Below are 22,343 nucleotides of genomic sequence, written 5' to 3' on the forward strand. Positions count from 1 at the left end.
TTTTTTAAATTCAGTGTTTCACAAGCGAACCAGTCAAAAATCATTACACATGCAGTGCGACAGAGGGGAAAAAAGCATTGGGCATTACAAGGCAAAAATATAAGAGGAAAAATGGAAAATGAAGCGAGATAGTTCAACAACAAATAAAAAAAAAATGGGACAACCATATAAATGTTCATGGACTGGTTTCATATTTTCAACAGAAAGCAATTGCCACACACACAAACAATAGCAACATGTAGACCAATAAAAGAACAAGTACATATTTATTATAAAAAGGCATAACTCTGATACCGCAAACGAATTGATGGAAATGAGTAATGAATTGCACAAAGCATTTTTTTTCCTCTCACAAACCATATTGTACTGAATTTCCGTAAGTGTCAACGTAAAAAGTGTATTAAGTGTTCTCCACAGATCTCCAATTTCTCCAACTTCATAGTGAGTATCACCTAGGGAGGACCATGCATAAATTGAAATGCTAAGTTCCATCACAAAATTTACCAACTGCATGATTCATTCGTTCGCGAAACATTTTAGGTTTATGCAAACGGATATTATAATTTCAGATCACTATAATTCTAGATTATCAGAAATTTCCATACAATCACGTTCTGTGCGTTTTAATACTCGTTTTTTACACAGATATTCCTGAAATGGATTTAAACCGAAATTCAGTAATAATAATAATGGCAGTAATAACCTAAAAAATTTCTTCTATATTCCAGACAGCATCCAACCGTCGAGTGGTTGGGAAAAATGAACTTATTTCAATTCTTTTTGTTTCTCTATTAATACTTCGCATCCGCAACATCTGAAACACCTAGTCATACTCCACAACTAACGTGAAAGATTACTATGGTAAGAATATAAAAACAATACCTCAAGTAGTGGTCTATTCCTGATATTATACCACTGTTCGAGATCATTTTCATAACGCTCTAGTAATGCCTCACAGTTCTGTTTTAACGTTACGATTTCAACTGATGGAGTATCCCACATTTCGTAAGGTATACCTAATTCTACCTGCAATAAACAACTACTAACGTCAACCTTATATACTTTAAAAAAGATTTTCAATGTCACAGATTTGAAGACTGAGTTTCATTTACAACCAAAAGTAGCAGCGCAAACTCTAAAACCACTCCAAAAATTCGTAGTTGAACCTACTAAGATTTCATAAAAATCAATATCTAGAGGTAAAATTCTTAAACAACACTTTAAAATAAAACATATGATACGTAAGCTTTTGAAGCATTGAAAATGAGCAAACCTTAACTCCTTTACTTCTTAGCTCATTCAGAGCTTTCATTGTATTACTTTCCTCCTTGGCAAAACGTGAAATGTCTGACTTCTCTTTATGCAGTTTATATTGCAGCATTCGCTCACAAGTTCCCTCCAAAGCTTCCACAAACTTAAACTCTTTTTCTACGGCCGAAATCTATAAAACCTTAATATCTCAATCAAACTCCTACTCAGAAAATGTATTAAAAATTGAAAAATTAACGTTATGTGTTCCTTTCAAAGAGATTAATGGCATCAGGAGAATAGGCACAGCAATCAGCATCAACAAAAGTGGCCGTCTTAATTTATTTTTTATCATCTTTATTTATCTAAAAAAAATTTACCTTATAATAATGTTCCAAACCTACCTTAACAGCTCTATCATTTGCTAACTGTTCCTGAAACTCTCGCGCAAATAAAACACATGATTCGCAAGTTGACGGAAGATCGACCGTTGGTTCAGCAGTAGTTACAAAAGACTTCGAATATACAATTGATAAAGCAAAAAATAAAGCAATTAAATTAGGAAGATGTCGTTGAAGTTTTTTGCCGTTGTGGATGCTGCTGCTTCCATTCCTGTTCGTCATCATCGTGTTCCGTTGTATACACCTATAAAGGAATTTTGATTTATGCAGAAAGTTATCAAAAGATCTATTACTTTATAATACTCATTTTGAAACAACAAAGCTAACATGCAATCGTTGGCGTTTACGAGTATAATATTGCCATTGCAGCAACTGTTGTTCTTCAATAAATTTTGCATTTGCTGTACAAGTTATTGCCTCACGAAAAGCTGAGCTCTGTACCGCTTCAAGGAAATGTAAGCACTGCGGATATTTCAAAGCTCTAGAAAAACCAAAAAAAAAAAAAAGATCATTGGAAAAAGAACTGAAATCACTGCATAAAGTAATGCAGAACATTTAAATATTTTATTTAATGAAAAAACACTTGAAAATACTAGGTGTCAATAAATCTAACCTCGCGTATTCTGGTCTTTTCCAGTACAAAAGGTATTTCAAATAATTGATGAAGTACGGCTCCTTAAAATAACCTCGCTGCGCTAAAACTAAAATTACTTCGGTTCAAATCTACTGAAATTGAGATTTAGTTCAATTAATATCAATATTAAATACGAGTAAGCAAAAAACCGAGAGGAAATATACAACAAACTCAATTACTTCATTAAAGGAAAAACTAACTAGAACAATAAAACGTACAATTCAAGTAATGAGGATTAGCTAAAGCCTGTACAAATTCACATTCAATTTCGAATCGCTTCTTTTGTTCCTCAGATGTTTCGGGACCCGAAACCGAGTTTAAACCGGAACCTTCAATGCTATAATTCTTATAAGGTAAAATTGCATTACTGTTTTTACTGACAATAAACTTCCACAATTTGATCATGCATATAAGCAAACTCACCTCGCAAAAGATCCAGACTGCTTACTCGTTCGAAATTTCTGAAACAGCTAATTTTTTTTTTCAAATACAAGACCACAGACCACTATATTCATGCAAAACTTATACACTTAGCGGCTAAAGTAGTTTGCATTTCAACTGTTCCCATTTAATTTTAAATTATCCTCCCAAAAGAGTCGAAATAATGCTATACCAGAGAGAAAAACAAAATTCAGATTCTCTTTTTCTATCATACCTCATTCCATCTACTTTTGGTGAGTCTGAATTATCCTATATATAGACTTTGAACAAGTGTTCAGTTGTACTGTTCGGAAAAACACTTCATAATATGAAATTTGCATAATAAAAAATGTATGGAAAGAAAGCTTCAAAAGAAGACAGGACTGAAAGCTTTAAAACGAAAGAAACTGAGCGAAATAACAAAAAATAGTTTATTACTCAAAAATTAGAAAAAAAAAAAGATGATACTGATCATGAAGTCAGGACTGCTTTTTAACAAAGTAACGAAGACGGAAAAAAATACTTTCCAACACTATCAAATCTTCCTTCAATTCAAATTACCACTTTTCTTTTCAGGACATATTTTTTAAAGGTATTCAATAATACCAAAGCTAAGAATTGCACCCAGTTATCAGACTAAAGATGTGAGAATTAAAATTTAAATAGAACTAGTTTAAAGGAAATCGATAGAACCTGAATGCTTATTAGGAAACGAGAAAATCTAGATGATCTCTCAAGTTGTTTCTTGAATTAAAAAAATCTTTTTATAAGCAATTTCATCCTTATTCAGTGCTTTAGTTCCATAACATTTCAATCAAATTTCATTAATAGTTACAACTTATTCTCATCGTTTCTTTCCTACAATAAGCAAATTTTCAGGAGAAACAGTCCTTTTTACATATCTACACAAGGAAACATCATAGCCAAACTTCCGAAGTTCTACGACTCGACCAAATTCCAAAACCGCTTTAGCTTTCTGTCCAAGAAGTTCTTTCTCCGCTGAATTCAGCAACATGAATTCCAACTTTGCTTTCTGTTGACCCAAATTTTCGAACTTTGGTGAATGAGATGAAAGAGAAACAGTACCATCAAGATTCTCCTAAAGTCAATAAAAACTTTTACTTCGTAATTCTAAAAATTTTGTAACAACTGAGTAAACTCTTATAGATAACACCTGATTAAGGAAACCGCAAACAGCCCATGTTGAAATATGTCTTAAAGCGGCAAATTCATTTGAGCTACAAATGCCATGAGATCCTAAGAAGGCACGACCAATGTACTGAAAAAGAGTAATATTCAATATAAAAGATGAGTTTTGATCATGTTATCCTTAGATTACTGAAAAATGCTATCAGTAAAGAAAATAAACTTTAAATTCATTAACCTCATTGTATGTAGTTCGATGATGGCAACATGGGGCTAAAACGAAACCATTTACATTCAAACCGCTTTTTACTCCATTCATTAAGCACCGGATACCAAAATCTGTAGCAGCACCACAGAAATGCTTGCATACTGCTGCTGTATTATCCACATCCTAAAATTTTCACGAAAGAGTTATATTTGTATAATATGTTTTTGAAATATAAATTTAAACCATAAATAACTAAATTCCGAAAATTCTAGCTTTAATTATTTTTTTTTTATCGCTTTTTATCGCTAATTCCTTCCTTGAAGTACTTTTTAGCAACTTACCCGAATCAAATCAATTTTTGATAAATCAAGATGCTCCACCGAACAACGTAATCGTTCAAGAAAGACTAAATCCAGTTCCTCAATTTTGAAATGAATTAATTTAAACTAAAAAACTACATAAATTTAAAATGGACAAATTATTTAAAAAAATCATGAGGAGAGTGTCGATAGTGCGTAACTATCGGAGTTTCGAAAAGGTAACATATCATTCTCCTTCCACTTCAAAAAAGTAAATATATTACTACTTCCGTTTTCCATATCAAACATTTTCATAGTACGCTCTTAACTAACTGAAATTCCAAAACTCAAATACAGTGAAATACTTGGAGTACTTACTTTGTGAATTTTATTATCGAATTTATTCCTTGATCCCATCTTCTCGATCAGCAGAAACCGACATTTTGGAGCAATTTTGGCCATCCAATATGAAAGCTGTGCTCTACCGGTTCCAAAATCTATCATACACCAGCGCTTGTCATTATTAAGCAACTCGATTATTCTTAGATGTTCTATAAAGAATTAAACATACTGAAAACATAGGAATGATTCAATAAAACAAAAACTAAGAAAGATAAGGAGCAGTGTTCCAGCTCAAAGGCATGAGTCCCAGAACAAATCTCAGCTATCAATCAGATTGTTAAAACTACCAATTATTGATGATATTTGCCAAATATGTTTCTTTTTCAGTTTTGAAAAACTTGAAGCACAGTTTTCAATAAAGTCATTTTTCAGAAATGAATCTGTTATATCATTGGCTATCTGGTTGTATATTCTTTCAATGATTTTTCGAATTCTCAAAAATTCGCCATCTGAAGGACGATACCATGGCTCCACTCCATTTGGAGATCCTTTAAAATATGTTTTGTAAACAAAATCAAACTAAGGAAAAAAATTTTCATCAAAATATCACAAATAGAACTATAAATATTAAAATATCTTAGCACTCCATTAATCTCATTTCATAAATGGTAAAACTTATGCTGAGTTATTTTTAAAATTTACATACATACAATGTAAGAAAAGAGTCAGCATCAATTATTATTTCTAAATCTGTCATCACTTGAGATAAATCCCAGAGAAAGTTATGCAATTAAACATAAGAAATAATGAAGGAAATAAACCTGCTAGATTAAAATTTTTAACGATCCACGGTACTTCAGGTAAACGACTATTACATCGAGAAGATAAATGTTTTTGCAAATGTGATTTATTCACTGTGTGTCTTGGATCGTTTGGACAAATGATACGATCCTGAAAAACTGCAACAGAAACACAAACAGTCATCAGATTACAGTTACCTCATTTGTGAAAATATGAGACCTCATTCTGATCATCGTAAATAGCATGTTCTCCGCAATATTTCTGGCCGTTTTTCACCAGCATCCGACATTCCCGGTTTTTCTTTTTCAAAATAAAAGAACAACGTTCCATGACTGCAAAAACAAACAAAAGATTCTTGAAATTTTGGTCAAGTCAAAACTTTGTACAGATTTCAAATGGACGGAACACACAGTAAGAAAACTCCGATGGTAAGAATTTATAGTAAGAGAAATCCGATCAGTGTGATACAGGTTATATCATCATAAAGGAATCTGGGGATTTACATACAAAACCAACCAAATTGTCCTACAGTAAATACACACTGAATTATACAAACTCTATGCTGTTACACATCTTTTATGTATCCTGACAATTGTTTTATGAAGTTTGAAGGGGTGAAACGTCCATGCCATACTTCAGGTGACATCATATTGCATGTAACGTCACCTGAAGTTTTACTTAAGACTACAATTGCGGGCACACACATTTTATACAGAATATTACTAAACAGTACAAAATACATCCATCTGGTTACTATCCCAGGCGACGAATAGCAATCACTACCAACGTCACGCAAAATCCGTCTGCTCGCAAAACGTGTGTACACATATTGCGGTAGTAGTGCAACAAAGTTTACCCAATGTGAAAACGCTCGAGTCGATGCAAAAAAACATTAACTGACCCTAAATTAATTGCTAAATTAATTGGTTTGGTGGTTAAATAAGGCGTACAGAATATCATTTTCATAACTTCACGATAATTAGGTGAAGAGGCGAATTCAATAACAAGTTATGGAACCATAAGGATGACAAACCTTTAAATTTTGCATATTTAAATTTTGGGGTATAGAAAAGAAATCCCAAGCAGCGTTATGGTTCAGATAAGTTGCTAAAAGCGGAATGATGCATTTGAAAACTACTGGGTGACAGCTAATTTCGAAAATTCTTATTGTTTGTAAAACTAGAGAGTTTGGATGAAAGTCTTGAAAATTATATCTTAACAAAAATTTTAACCAAAACTTTCAGTTTTACGAGATGATCGAATACTTATCTGTGGCTAATGACGACAAAAGATTACCAAAGAAGAATGATGAGGTTCAATTCAGAATATTAGACTTCGTTACACTTCAATTCCTTGAACGTATCGATGATATCGTTGGGAAAGCTCATCTCTGGAAGGCACTACATCGATGGTTTCGGTTAGCTGACCATATTTTTTGTTTCAATTGTGGGACTGTGAACGAAATTTTTTTGTTGAAGTTTCATTCAGCAACCTCCGATGAACTTTATTTTACCTCAAATTGTAAATTTAGACAGCTGGAATTCAAGAATTTTTGTGACTATCTGTGATCTCCATCAAAAAATAAAACATATTACGCATTAGATGCGAAATGCAAAGTTAATATATCGGCCAAAACTTTACGTGCTTATTTTAAAGTCTTTCATGCCAAAATTCTAAGGTTAAGTTTTGATAAAATTTGAAGTCACACATTAAATGAGGAATAGCAGCGGTCAACAGTTGCAGTGCATGAGATACATTCGAAAGGTTTGAAATAATTTTTGTGAAGCGAATGATTAGATGACGCTGAGGTTACACGGTTGTTCCCAAAACCTAATTGAATTTCAGATTTGAAACCATTTAGCTAAGCAATTGATTGACATTGAGAAATTGTGATTTCAATTGACCTTAAAATACTTGTGGCTTGAGTGATATATACTTTTTTCGATATATACATCTATTTTTCTTTTTACTATAGAAGCTTATATTACGCTATATTGCTACCAAATGTTATACGAACTGTTATATTGCACAACTCTCATAAGTTAGGAACAGGGATGAAGTAAGTAAATAAAAATAAACAAATACTTAACTTACCAAAAACTTCAACCATTTTATAAGTGTAATGATGCTTAAATCGCAGTTGAATAACGTTAAAAAAGACAGTTTGAGTTCTGATCAGTGGATGATGACACAGCCGAGGAAAAGTCGGCTAAACTTCCGTTTTGCTATAAATAACTTTGTTTTCAGTTGATTATTGCTTTACTTTTCAGTGATTTAACTAAATCAAATATTCATCAAATACTTAGTATTTTGAAAAGAAATTGGACTCTAATTTTAAATTTGGTTGCAAAAGAAGACTTGAATTCAAGATGAAATTCGTCCTTTAGTCCTGCCTCGAAAACTCGAAAACAATTTTCTATTACCTGAGTTCACTCGCTTCAATCTTGTTTCAATCTTGCTAAAAATTATTCTGTTTCGGTCTGCTATGATTATGAATTTAGGTTGGATGATATCAGTACTGGTACAATTTATTAAATTGTGTTTAGGTGTAAGATTATTTAGAACAGTATTTATAATTACAATTACGGCTAACTAAATCGAGTAGCAAATTTAATTTTTATTGCCTATTAATTTAACTGCATTGAATTTCTGTTAAATTGGTTTAATTCTTGAAGTGAGCGCCAAAAAAAAACTAAAGTATATTGGATCATGGAGAAAATAATGAAGAATTTTGATATTACGGCGTAATATTATTGTTTTCTGTGTAAAGAAGGAAAAACTGTAAGGCGAGACAAATTAACTCCTTGGCAACAATCGGCGAGGCCTTTTGAACATTGACTTATTGCTGTGTTATTCCAAGTATTTTAGCAGAAGGTTCAGAGAAATCACTTTTTTCCTTTTTTACTGCTATTAAATTCAAAGACTTCTTTCATTTAAAATGCAGTGTTTCTTTTCAAACTGTGATTTCATGGAAGTCCAACTGACTTTAAGTGAAAGGAAATGACATAAAGTTCAATAAATTCAATTGCATTACTAAAACAAAAAAATAGACTAAGATGTCAAGAAATTGTTACGATAATTTAATCTTTAACACAGCTCGTCATATTATCACTTAATAGCTGCGATTTATATCAATTTTTTTTAAAAAAGCATTCCCAATTTCTCCAGTTAATTTAATAGATTTTGTAATCTCATCACAGTAACAAGTTTGATGAATAATTTTGTTCACCAGCATGAATTTTAACGTATTAAGATATTACTCCTCATATTTCTGACTTAGAATTTTCCTCTACCTTAAAAAAATATCGATTTAAATACTTCAAGAAGCTGAAAAAGAAATCACCGGCCCTAGTGTTGTTACCCTACCAATATACGTTACCGGAAGATTAAACGATTCCATTTTAACTTTAAACTATAAAGGATAAAATGGATAAGATTAAGTAAAAAAGTCATAAAAGATGAGAAATGTTAGTTCATAGATTGATTGTAGCGTAATAGCAAACAAATTGCAACCACCGATCTGCAGATGAATATTCAAAAGCACGCCAATCCTAAAGCCATCGCATTTAATCACTCGGTTACGATCAGTTCAACAGACCGCAGAATACTTGTGGTTTCCAAAACTTCCTTCCAGAAATGTCATTGCTGAATTGCTGTCACTTCGATTAAGTCAAAGTTCGTACAAGCACATATAAGCGGCACAAAAAGACAGCAATTTAGGCAGTTGGAACTAGCCAGATGAATTAATACTAGTTAGATAAACTAAGTTAACTAGTTTGATAAATCAATAAAATACATTAAGGATAAAAAGGACAGCACTACCTGAACATATCCAATGAATAAACACAACCTGCTTTGATTTATCACCCAAATAACAAATCAAAGCTTCCATTTTAACCTTTATCATTTCTGTCTTGGACAAAAGCTTCAATATTCAAAAAATGCCCTTCTGGATGGGACGTCATTCTACTTGATGTCACTTCACTTCATGTTGCGTTAACTCAAAATATCACTGAATGCATATTCCTTTCAATAGTGCCAATGAGATGCGTTGTTTCGTTGCGGGTTACATTTCAGCCATATCGGAGATTAGGTTCAAATATGTGGTGAGGTATTTTTTGTGTAGATGGGTACGTTGTTTATCGAAGCAATGAAACGGTACCTCTTTCCTGAACATCTTAGGAAAGGCGAGAGATTCTATCTACTGTTTCAGAAAACTCTGGAAAAGATCACATCAAATTCGGGAAAACTTGATTCCTAGAAATGAGCAATTCCCTCTCCCTGTATTGCGTTCTAAAGTAGTGGAACCTCCTGTTCTTGTCTGTTTTATTTGTTAAAAATTCATTATTAATTACTAATGAGCTTATTCGTAGCATAGTATTTATTACATCCTTCCAATGATTTTCCTAATTCCACTGTATTTCAAATTTTAACAAGATTTTTTTTAAAGAGTTATACATGGAGTACAGCTGATATGCGAGAGGGAAAGATGGCAGATGCATTTGTGGATATTCCAGTAAGCGCTGAAGTTCTTTATGTTTCAGAAGTGCTATACATCTTTAGTCTTTTGTTTAACAAATCAAAATATCCATGTTTCACTTCCATTTTTGTAATGTGAAGTGCGGTTCCACTTTTTTCAGGATTTCCAATTCCGAGCACTTCAGCGTGTGAAGATATTCGATAAATCAGATGGAACATTGTACGATAATATATGTCCGTCTTGGATTGCTGTCTCATCACGATATGGGATTATTGTTTGTGCTTCTGGATGTGATAAGTTGATATCTTTAAGAAGTAGCGATGTTCATCAGCTAAGCAGCAGTAAAGCTGATATCAATGCAGATGTACTTGTCATCAAGACGAAAGTAACCAACATTCAAGTTGAACAGGTTGATTTGTGTCTCTGTTATGTACATGACTTTTAAACTTTCACGAACAGCAATATTACCATAAATTTGGTAAAACATTAATTGTTCGGATTGTCACCAACACTAATTTTGAGCTGTTTTATCCCTGGTTTATTTATATCATAATTAAAATTATCATTTCTTTTGAGCTTAATTTATTCGAGAAATTTATGCACTGGGTCCCAGTATCTTTGCAGCCTGTTGCATTGACTGCGTTAGCTTGTAACTGCTCAGGTCGCGTATTATCGGTTTTAATGCGAACATTATCTGGAGCATTCGTATTTCTCTATGATATATGTGCATTTTCCGTTGATTGTGTTAAGCAGGTTAGCTACTTACTATTTTGTATGTTTAGTAACACACATGTTTTGATCTTTAACTTTCAAATCTTTCTAGTCAATTAAAGCTTTTTAACTAAACAATGCTTGCAGAGCTTTAGAGATTTGTTGCAGAGAGATCCCGTTTACAGTTTGAAGCTCTCTGCTGATCCAACTGCCCAACCTTGTTCCCTAAAATGGAACCCACAACAGGATACTGTATTTGCTGTTGCTACGTCTGATGGCGTGTTATCCTGCTATTCTTTTGATATTGAGGTAATGCTATTTTGTAATTACTTTTTTGGCTTGGAAATCATGATATTAATTTATTCGACTTTTTTTCGTAATATATTTACCATATCTTTTAAAGAGATCTCATCAAATGTTTTCATATTGTAATGATATGAAAGTGTTAGCTATTGGATGTGTCAGAGCGCTAGGAAAGCTCCAGAAGTATGGAATAAGCTGAGAAGGCACAGCCATATAGTATATTGAGTTTTATTATACGATCGATGCTTACATGTTTATCATATACTAAGGAAGTGTCATAGTCCGCACATTCGGGGTAAATTTTAAAAAGTGACGTTTTTACAGAAATCGTCTTCGATAAGTGTGATTGGCACTGTTAAACATGATAATGTCGTAACCTGTATAGGATGGAGTCCAAAGGGGAAACAGTTGGTCATAGGCGACATTTCGGGTCACGTAAAGCAGTACAAACCTGAAATGATATTGGTGCGCGTGACACCACCTCCTTTGAAAGGTAAACCAAAACATTTTAACTCAGTACAGGTGATTCAAGCTGGCTTAGCATTCGTTAGGAAAATTTTTATCGGTGTAATGAATCTTTTTTTTTTTTTTCATTATAGATGAAAATAATGCTCTGCGTTGTGTTGGAATCAGTTGGCTTGCAACTACTGAAATTCTTATTGCCTATTCTCCAAGAACAGGGCAGGAAGTAGATATAACGAAGTTATGTGTGAAAAAGGATACACCACCTCAATGGACACATTTCAATGACATTAACTTTTGTGGCGATAAAAGCACTTTCGATCAACGAGTTGAATTTACACAACTGGTGGGTTGGAAATTGGTGTTGTGCTCCTCATCAAGATCCAGTGAGGTCAGCGAATCTTTTGCAAGAAAAAAAGATCCTTGACTTATGTTTTTGGCCGTATTATCGAATTTGACCTCAGCAACTGAGGAATAAATATTTAGCTGTTTCCCAAACTTACCTTTGTTTCAGGTAACAGTACTAGGTAAAGTCGGATCTGAGTGGAAGATCTGGACTTTAGATGATAATGGGCGAATTGAAATGCCTCTTGATTCTGAACACTGTGAAACCTATCCAGTTGGTATTTCTATCGATTTTTCATCAGTCCTCCCTGTCAAGATTGGTATGTTTTTTCATCTAATTTGTTTGTTTAGACTAATTATCACATTTCATTATTAGCGAAAGAAATATTCATAAAGAAAAGGTCATCTTATGAAACATGTTTCAAGAAATAAAAATATATTTCATTAGTTAATGCTTTTCTAAAAAACAAAAAGTATGTTTTCTTCGTTGAGAAGATTTCCCACAACAGAAGCAAATCGTTCCAGATAACGAATACAGTATGGAACGTCCTCCTTGTCCTACAGTCTTGGTTTTATCGTCTCGAGGGATCCTTCTTGCCTTCAATGCATTATCTTCTCGTGCCGAACATCAAAGCATTAATATGTATATATCTGGTTTCCCTCTCTTTTTTTAGAAAAACTTTGCTTAAAAAAGACTGCTTTTTGATTAAAGAATATTTCTGGTAATGTAGTTTTACAGTGCAGTTTTCTTCAAGATACATGGTATTCAGAGATTGATTTTCTTGCTTTATTAGTATCTGTTTGTTAACATTTATGCGGTTGCTATATTTAGAACTTTTGTTTTGTAGTCAGATTCTGAAGTTTCAACTACAGTTATGTTTTTAGACAGACAGAAAATTTACCATCAGTGATTTACGGAAAGATATCAAAAAGGGCTGTTGTAAAACAGAATGAGTATTCTTGTATTGGTTCGCCAGATGCCATATGTCAAACTATTCCGGTACCTACAGATTCATTGGGTTCAGCCATTTCTTCTGAAAGTACATGTATTCCAAAGCAGAATGAGTTGCAAGAGCAGGCAAAGGTTTGTACTAGAAACGAAAAGCTGATGTTACAGTGTCATTTAATACTTCATCCAGAGCTTTATTTATGTAATATTAGTTTTGCCGATTTTGAAAAGGAAATAATTTCAGATAAACTCGTTACAGTTAGCAAAAGCAGCAGTGCTATCAAAATTACATCAATCTTTACCATGTACTAATGTAGAAGATTCAGCAGTTTCACAGCAGCAGATAGGGGAACATTTGCAACACCAGAGAGTTAATTCAGGGACAGATTTGATTAGACAGTTACGGGAAGATTTTCGGAAAAAACTTCTCATTTTTGATGAACAATTCTTTGAACTTTGTGAGCGGAATGATTGGCTTCAAATTTTGCAGAAAAACTCAGCGAAACAGCTAGAATTGAACACTGGTAAGTGTGTAGGTTTGTTTGTTTGAATTGAAAACTAAAGAAAGTATTTTTGTGGCGCATTTATAAATTATATTTCAGGCATAAATTTAGCTGATGAAATGTTAGAGTTGGAGAAAATACGAGCAGTAGTGGCATCATGGCTTGATGCTTTAGAAAACCAGATGAAAGAGAGTATGTGTTCAGTTGAAGAACAGTTGGGAATTGCGAATAATGTTGATCGAGAGCTGTTTGACAATAAATGGGTGTTGGACTTCAACAATGTGATGAATTAAACATTTATTTATTTTAAATGATGTGAGGAATCTGAAACAATGCTGCTCTTACTTTTTACTATTTTTTAGATGCATCGCTTGGATAAATTGGTAGAAACCTTAGTGAAATTGGAACAGAAAATTGCGAATGTTGAAGATGTATTAACAGAAATACCAACATTAAATGCAAAAAATAGGTTAATTTTGCTTGCTTTTTTTAAAGGTTAAGTAAGCAGACTTTTGCAACTTTGTGCCTATGATGAAGCTGATTTTCGATACCTAACAATAGCTACATTTAAGAACTTATTTATGTTACATAATCCTTCAACAAGCAATAGTATTAATAAAGCGGTTTTGTTCCACTTTTTTGTTTGCAATTTCAGATCAGTTTTAACTCTGAATATTGATCAAGAACAGCAGATTGCGGCGACTGCAAAAAACATCTGCAAGAGAATGGTTTCACGACGGAAAATCTTGTGTGAATTGCAACAACAAGTTACAAGTTTGAGCACTCGATTAAAGTAACTATTCTTTATTTTTAACTGTTCTAGATAATCATTTCACAATTGTCATTTTTACTAAAATGGTATTTTTAAAAATATGTTTTATATATGTACGATTGTTTAAAGTCGTAGAAATATAGTCTCAAAGCTGTGCTTGCTCAAAATTTAATTTCACTTATCGTTCAATTAATTTTACGATTGTATTTAACGTAATTACTTTTTAGCGTCTTATTGGTTTACATTGTTTATTGATTTTAGCGTCTTATTTGGTTTACATTTTGTATATTATTCATACTTTAACTGTTTTTCCAGACCGTTGAGAAAAGACGGCGTGAATAAATTTTTCATGTCAACAAAATCACTTTCAAATTCATCGTTCAATTCTAAGACATATTGCGGGGAATTAGCAGCAGGAACAGCAGTTGTTACTGTTGAACAACAGAAAGAATTGTTGAAGTATGGGGAATTTGTTAATAGTTCTTTTGAAATAAGGAGTGTTAGTTACTAAAGGAAAACGATATGTTTTTTTTCTATTTTTTTATTTTTCATTTTATCTGAAAGGTATTGTAGTATATTCATAAGTTGATGTTGGTATTTTATTTTTTTCTTCAAAGAAGTTTATTATATTTTACCAGTTGCAGGATTCATTTCAGATTTTTGGCTCTACGTAGTCATGTGAAGCAGTCGGAAGCAAAAATTGTTGTGTTTGATTCACATGAAGCACTAGACTGTGTATCGAATTCAACCATAGCAGCTATTGAAAATCGCTTGCTTGAAGCAGCATTAATGCCAATAAAAACACCTACGAAGCTGTTCGAAAATTTTAGATATTTCCTCATTTAGAATTTTTAGGAAGCAGTTGAAGAATCATGTGTTTTTAACTGTCAAGCATAGATTTGAAATCGAATGTGTGTGTGTGTGTTTTAATTGTCAGGCTTAGATTTGAAATCGAATATGTACGTGTGTTGAATTTAGACCATCAAGGACTGCTTTGGCTGCAATTGTGGCTTACACAGCAGTCATTGTTTTTGAAACCAGGGACTTCAACCTAACTTTGCCTAGAAGCTAGTAAGTTCATGTTTTTTTTTTTTTATTCTAGCGTTATGGATATTGGGACGCAGTCATCTGATTATTTACTTTCTAAAGGTATGCCTTACTAAATGGGATATTATTACCTCTATTAACTTCAAAATTGCTAGTGAAAGGTAGTATCTCTTCAGGGCACACTTTTGTATCTTTATTAAAAATTCGGAGCATTGGGAAGGCAGTAATGCATGCTCACGCATAAACAATTTTTACTTCCAATCTAATTAGTAAGATCAGTTTTAGGATTCTAGAATAGCCAGTTTTAGATTCCCACAATAAATATCTAACAGATCATTGTAGTTTCACAGAATATATTTTTTGCTTATTCCATTATAGAGGCGAAATCGTCCATACACATGGCCACTTCCGCAGATTATATATCCGATGGGGCCAATAAATCTTTCGCTGTCCAGGCAGGTTTTTCCGTTTGTAGTAAAATGTTAATGAAAAAATTGGAATAAAATGTTTAAAAAAAAAATCTGTTTTTTCGATAATGTCACGAGTAAATTTTAACAGAGAAAATGATTATCCTTTTTTTACTTTGTTTAGAAGAAAATAGGAAATTTGATAGTGCAGATTCGTATTTGCGATAAAATATTAAAAATTAATTTTTTCATTATTTCCTATGTATTTATATTTTTCAGTAAAAGATTATGTAAAATATTGAAGATTTACATTGCGTTTTCAGTCCAACCAATCCCAAAAACCGACTAAATCAGCTGTTAATTTGTCAACAACTTCATCTCCTTCTTTCGTGAATTTGAGCAGTTCTACAACCATACCAACAACTTCCAGCTGTTTTTCCACGGTGGCAGTTATGAAACAGCTCCCTGTCGGAGATTCATTTACGAAAGTTCCAGATACTGTAACGTTGAATGAAGAGCAGCCGGGTGATGTAACATTTTCATTTAAAAATTTGGATGCTCCATCAACAACAGCGAATGATGTTTCTTCTCGAGGAACTGCTTTTTGCACCGTCATTACGCCGAATACCTCTGATTATGTCAGTTTTGTTTTTTTATCACTCGATGTTTTTGTCTGTGATATGTATGTGGGTAAGGTGTGCCATACAAAATCGAGATGGCTCTTGGGTGATGCAGTTTGGGTTAAATTTCAGATCTTGAATGAGTAGCTAATAGAGCTAATTCATAGAATTTTTTAATATAAATTTCAAACAGTGATCTTGCTGCTGAATACAATTATCCAAGCTTATTCAAAAGTAGTGTGTAAATTAACCTGAACTTATAGAATTCTACTGTAGCACAGAAAATTTTTTCAATGAAAAGCAAAGAAAATGAAACAACATCAGTTGAACCTATTACAACATCAGAATCGTTGAAAAACATTTCTGCTACCATAGCTTCAAGTTCAACAATACCCACTGCAACTGACACAACTTCAACAAAAAACTCTGAAATATCAAACACGAACAATGAAGTAACAGTAGCAGATTCGTCTGTCTTAAGGACGACATCTAACATGTCAGATTCCAAAACGAATATATCGTTTACCTTCAAGTTACCAGCAGCAGAGAACCAGCAGACAGCATCTGCTGTAAATGGTATTTTTTTTTTCTAAATCTGAGTCTAAGCAATGTCGCATTATCGACAATGTTATGCTTTTGTAATGTTTACAGAACCGAGAGAAAATAAAAAACTTTATAAAGGCTTTTAATTCAGCATGTTTCTTGGTGATGACCAGTTGACAATAAAAGTGTTGCACTGCTCATTTTTAATGAGTGCATCCTACCATTAAACCATTCTGCCCAGGTAATTAGGATAGGTGAGCTGTCAGTTATTTGAACGTTCTGACCTTAGCAATTATTCTGTTCATCTTCGCAGTTTATTTGAAGTTTCTAGGTATAGAAACTTCTTATGCTTTGTTACTGCTGAACTGGCCATTATTTCTTCAGATTCAGTAAATGGTGGTAATGCAAGCACGACAGTTGAGTTGCAGCCAAAAGATTTGGATGCTATAGGGTATGTATGGTTCTCATTCACTTGATAACATTTGAAGGTCAAGCATAACAAAAAATTGGTTGTGGTGAGGGAAATATTCACCGCAGTTTTTTTTTTTTTTTTTTTTTTTTTTTAGCTTAAGATCAAATGTACTGAATGATTTAGTATTAGACTTGCTGAACTATACTAGACTAAAGAATTTCAGTGACGATGGAATGATGGAAGCAGAGGGTACTTCATCTGCTCCAACAGCTGTGTTCTCATCGTCGCTCTCCTTGTCAGTTTTTCTTAAAACATCTGGTTTCTATAATTTCTATTAAATATAAGTTGTTATAAACTCTCTTTTCTTTTAACCTGTAACCTCTACAAAAACTATTTTTTTCGAACTGCTTCATCAGCATTTTCAAAATCTCTTTCTACCAAAAAAAGTATCAGGAACATTAGAATTGAAAGAATTTTTCTTTAGTGGTTTGGAAAGTGCTGCATCCACTGCCAACACGACGCAAAACATTTTTGGTTCTGGGCTCAAATTTCTGTCATCTGCACAGCCTCAGACAGTTTCAGTGTTTCGTAATGCTTCTTCTGTTAACAAAGGTAGCTCAGTATTTGATGCTAGTGGTCCAGCAACTTCTTCTGGTGGTGGTGGTCTCTTCAGCCGAATGCAACAATCGAATGTAGCATCATCAACTTCGTTTTCTTTCGGTTCAGCAGCTAATTTGCATAGTTCATCCAGTCTTTTTGGGACAAAACCAGCAAGTATGACTTAAATCGCGAGTGATTCCAAAATTTGAAGTGCGATTTAGTATTTAAGAAATATTTTGCATAGCCTAATCGATTTAAATTTTTTAAAGTCAGTCAATGTACTCTCGCATACTGTCAGAACTGTGCATATTTTCCACTTTTCTGAAATTTAGAATGATTAATTAGGAAATGTTGTTTCTTTGAAACTTGTAAGTTTTTTAAAAGCTGTGCATTCTTAAAACTCAATTTTAGCTAGTAGTATCACGTTTGGCGGTGCACCATCATTTGGTTCGAAACCAGTATTCGGATCTCCATCACCTCTTGTTTCATCATTTGGTCAACAACGTCCTCAAGATGTTACCCCTGCAACTACTGCATTTTCTAAGTTAGTTTTTGCTATGTAAGAATTTGCAAGGTCAGAAAAAATCTAAAATGTGTCGCAATGTGAGAGTGTTACTGATTTGATAATGAAAGGGTATGTATTCTTTAAGTTTAAACGGTCGGTTAAACATTACTGTATTTTACCGGTCATGAACTAGGCCAGTCTTAATGCTTTATACTTTTATCTTCTAAGTGCAATGGTTTTATGGTTAACTACTTTATGAGATTCGTGCATGATGGTTAATGAAAAAATTGGAATAAAATGTTTAAAAAAAAACAATCAGATGTTTTTTTTTTTTTTGATTCGTGGTTATGTTCTTACTAATATGATGGAGCATAAATATTCTATTTCATAAAAATGAAGAAATCTAAACATTTGCACAAAATTTTCGAAATTTCTACCTAAATTCAATGACACGAATAATACTTTTAGTTTCGCCAAAACTAGTACCGTTGGATTTGGTTCACTGGCTGCAAGACAGCAACAGCAATCGTTGGTTTCTGTATTTGGTGGGAGTGGATTTGGTGCTTTGACGCAGCAACCTCAAAAAAGCTCAATATTTGGTGGAGGTCTAAATTCATCTGTAACTAACAGGTTCTTTATTTACATTGCAGTAAATGTATTTTCCAGTCTTAGATTGAAGATTAACCAAAACATGTGCAAAATATTTTAGTAAACTGTAGTATTCATTGCTCGTTCAACACTGAAAGCACTGCACGTGCTTATTCAAAGTTTTATTGGTTTGTTATTGATTTTTTAAATACTGATCATCTTTGGACCATTTTAGTTCGTCCTTTTCTATGTGGCGTTAGAATATGGCTGAAGAAACAACTACAAGAAAGCGATTGAAAAATTGATGAAATTCAGTAATTGTTTCGTTTTTTGTGCTAAATCTTGCATGTTTATAAATGTTTTAGTCACATAAATTGTATTCCACATTGTTTCCGTCATATCAGCCAATAAATTCTTAAATTTGTCATTTATTTTTTGTTTAGATTTTGGGAAGTCGATTCGTCAAGGCCGAAATTTTAAAATATTCTACTTTGATTTCTTTTATCATTCTTCAAGCTCATACAACTTTCTCCTACTGCCTTAGAAGCTTGAATTTATGGATTAAAGGCTAAAGTTAATAAATTCTAATCTTTGGTTATTGTTGGCTGTTTCAAAATCAAATTCAAGTTTCCTACCTAATCTAAAAAGTTTTTTCAAAAACATGTTGATGTATGTGCCTGTCAATGTTTTGACTTTTATAGTGGATATTTGCAATCATTGTTGCTTATTATTAAGCCCTTCGCTATGTTTACTAATCGTAACCTTGGACATAGGAATTCTGATAGTTTAGGAGTACATAAGTATAGAGCACGAAGTTGGAATTGCATAAGTTTCTTATTTAAGACGGGGAATAATGCACGGTGTGTAGAGTGTATGTCACTGGAAGTACATAATTATTGAAGCATAAAATTTACTGAGTTACATGCTGATCTCATTATTTGTATTCAGTGAATTTGAGAATGTTAATAGTATAGAAATAAGGTGGCAAGAAGGGAACGAATGTTTGGTAGAGTCTGCGAGTTTTTAAATCAATCAAATCAAGACTATTTGTGAAGAAATGGAGAATGAAACTATGAGATTCACAGATTTTTATCAAAATGAATATAAGGCAAACTCCTCATTGACTCCCGTATCACTTCCTGTATGGAGCAATGCCTTGCAGATATATTGATGTGACAAGTAAGTGAATACGCTTTAGGGATCCTTTTCTCCACAAAATAATTCACTATTTCAATTGCAACTCTGTTTGTGTGTTCCTGTTTTCTGCCTTGTATCATATTGCACTCTCAGATTATGCAGAAGTATCAAAATTGGGCGGTAATGTGTTCCATTAATGAATCACGTGTGTAATTTTAATCTGTGAGCGAGATGGTGTTTGATTCTTCCTGTGTACCACCTTCTTCAAAGCCAATTTAGGGAATGTTCGCAAAAACTACTTCAGAATATATTAAATACTACTTCACAGAGTTTTATGCAAGGAACTCAGCAAAGGATAAACGTGATGGAAATTTGTTGTACAAACTCGGTAATAAAGTAATTCTTCAAATACTCTAATTATATTCTAAAGAAGTCAATAATCAGTTTAATCAATACCAGTAGTGAAATGTTGTGTAGTGGAGCTCAAGAAGTTTCTGATAAATAAAGAAAAGCGGAATGTATAATCCATCATCAAAGAACAGTCACAAATTCATTCAGATTTAGACGGGAAGGGGATTCTATAGAGCGAGAATATAATGTAAAAGATTCAGGGAAATTGCTGTTAAGCAGAAAAATTCTTACTTCTATTAGCTCTTTTTATTGCTACATAGTTTAATTCTAGGTGACGGATTTCATCTGGAAATGTTGGAATGTGATGAAAAGAATAAGTTAACCATAAAGTTAACCATTACTATATCTTCTATTATCCTTAGTTGTGTTTATGAGTCATCGTTTTGTTATGTATAAATCAGACAAATCTTATATGAACAAATGAATAATACAGTTTGTTGTTCTGCTGGAATTTCGAAAATCCATTCAATCCTTAGGCGTAGTGCCGTGGCAGAAGTATATTTATTTTGATTTGCTTAACGAGTTCGTTCTATTTTATGTTATAAAAAAGTTTAACAGGCAGATCTGAACTAGAGAGAAATAAAATTGACAATCTTTCCTCATTAAACTTTTTTCTACAACAATCTCTGAGATAAATTCCAGGAATTCGAAATAGTTACTTCTGATATTGACTTATACAGAGGACGACACATTAAACGGTGCATTTCTAAAATGTCTTTTTCTTCTATTCATTGTTGCTATGCAGTGATAGTTTTAAGAAAGAAAATTGTTTTTTTTTTTTCTACCTGTTTGTTTCTAATAAAGAAATTATCGTTATTCATGGATAAATTACTACATCTGTGATAAGTTTCAGAAATTTGTAACTTTAGAAATTGCCATAAGAATTGTTGCTAATTGAAATCTATGATTTCTAAAGTCAATTTGTTAGTGTGAGACCAATAGTTTTCCACTTTATTAACAGAACTGCTTCCCAGCACATTAATTAAGTGATCCTTCCAGTTTCTTTCAATTCTGTCATCTACCTGTTTATTTCAAATAAAGGAATCATTGCTCACTTTCGATATGAATAATAGTACTGGAAATTTTGGTACGAATTTCTTTTCTTTGAAGATGAAAATTAATTCGTTGGTTGATGCAGTACCTATCACTAATTTTCTAATAGTTACATATTAATTCATATCGCAATTCAGAATTCATCTGAAACGTCAGATGTTCTACGGTTCGTAATGAGCATTAAGAATTCAGAACAATCCAAGTTAGCTGATTATTAAGCAAACTGATTCCCAATCCCGAAACAAATCAGCACCGGCAAGACCACAACGATGATATTATATTGATCGTTTTCTCTCCATTCATTTCATTTACAATTCGTTGTCACCCGAGAAAACTAATAATATATTCTAACTTTAGCATTTTCCCGAAATTATCATGCAGCCATATGTGTGGTCCAATTAATCACCAATATAATTTCATTGCATATGCATAATAATTATTACATAACTTATCAGGAAGTGTGATATTATTTTAGAATATCAATCATATGAGTCGTATTATAGCCATATATTTCTTAAATTTTGGAATATTAGAAAAATTTTCGAAATTTTTTTGCGATTATTTGCAAGACTTTTGCTATCTGTCGCGATTTTTCCTTTATTTGATGTTTTGAAGTGAAGTCCTTTAGTGCTGTCTCCGATCCCATTAATTTAATTTGACTGTTTCCATCATGAACTTTTCGTTTTACGTACAAAACTTTTGAACAGCATTGTTTCTTAACTTTCTTGAATACTGTTGGAATGGAATTTAAATTCAAGATAAACAATCAGTTGTAATGAAATGCGTTGCTTAGTGGTTAATTTCAACTTTCAAACTTTACTACTACTTTAAATCCGAGCCAATTTGAAAACCAGATAAATTTGATATGTCTGTGAGCGAAGCTGGTTAAGTGATTTTATTTAATTTTATATAAAATCTTTAATATACACAAAAATGTTTTTATCCTCTAAAAATCTTAAAATATGAGCATTTTGATTTCATTGGTTACATTCCATT

At 32.7% G+C, this 22,343-nt stretch overlaps 2 protein-coding genes across 2 annotated transcripts; one reads left to right on the forward strand and one right to left on the reverse strand.

Annotated features, from left to right (window-relative positions):
* Nucleotides 1–573: 573 nt before the first annotated feature.
* Nucleotides 574–5,829, reverse strand: Bm3776 (Uncharacterized protein; the record flags this gene model as incomplete). Its single annotated transcript, XM_043075188.1, has 16 exons — nucleotides 574–651; nucleotides 883–1,026; nucleotides 1,274–1,441; nucleotides 1,653–1,893; nucleotides 2,023–2,130; nucleotides 2,263–2,350; nucleotides 2,502–2,612; nucleotides 2,707–2,744; nucleotides 3,633–3,802; nucleotides 3,878–3,982; nucleotides 4,088–4,240; nucleotides 4,399–4,476; nucleotides 4,735–4,907; nucleotides 5,046–5,246; nucleotides 5,520–5,649; nucleotides 5,719–5,829. 16 exons carry the CDS (start codon nucleotides 5,827–5,829, stop codon nucleotides 574–576), a joined length of 2,097 nt encoding a protein of 698 aa, XP_042931122.1.
* Nucleotides 5,830–9,973: 4,144 nt separating this feature from the next.
* Bma-npp-14 (Uncharacterized protein) lies at nucleotides 9,974–19,006 on the forward strand (the record flags this gene model as incomplete). Its single annotated transcript, XM_001897941.2, has 25 exons — nucleotides 9,974–10,015; nucleotides 10,140–10,388; nucleotides 10,604–10,732; nucleotides 10,859–10,999; nucleotides 11,318–11,486; nucleotides 11,593–11,846; nucleotides 11,970–12,120; nucleotides 12,326–12,443; nucleotides 12,686–12,884; nucleotides 12,994–13,273; nucleotides 13,352–13,533; nucleotides 13,615–13,721; nucleotides 13,908–14,045; nucleotides 14,340–14,483; nucleotides 14,681–14,839; nucleotides 15,127–15,173; nucleotides 15,450–15,520; nucleotides 15,802–16,116; nucleotides 16,362–16,674; nucleotides 17,026–17,092; nucleotides 17,277–17,348; nucleotides 17,538–17,827; nucleotides 18,065–18,197; nucleotides 18,627–18,788; nucleotides 18,982–19,006. The coding sequence occupies 25 exons, from the start codon at nucleotides 9,974–9,976 to the stop codon at nucleotides 19,004–19,006; spliced, it is 3,957 nt and encodes a 1,318-aa protein (XP_001897976.2).
* Between the last annotated feature and the right edge of the window lie 3,337 nt (nucleotides 19,007–22,343).

Source organism: Brugia malayi (genome assembly GCF_000002995.4).
Source record: "Brugia malayi strain FR3 genome assembly, contig: Bm_v4_ChrX_scaffold_001, whole genome shotgun sequence".
In the NCBI taxonomy this organism is placed as follows: Eukaryota; Metazoa; Nematoda; class Chromadorea; order Rhabditida; family Onchocercidae; genus Brugia; species Brugia malayi.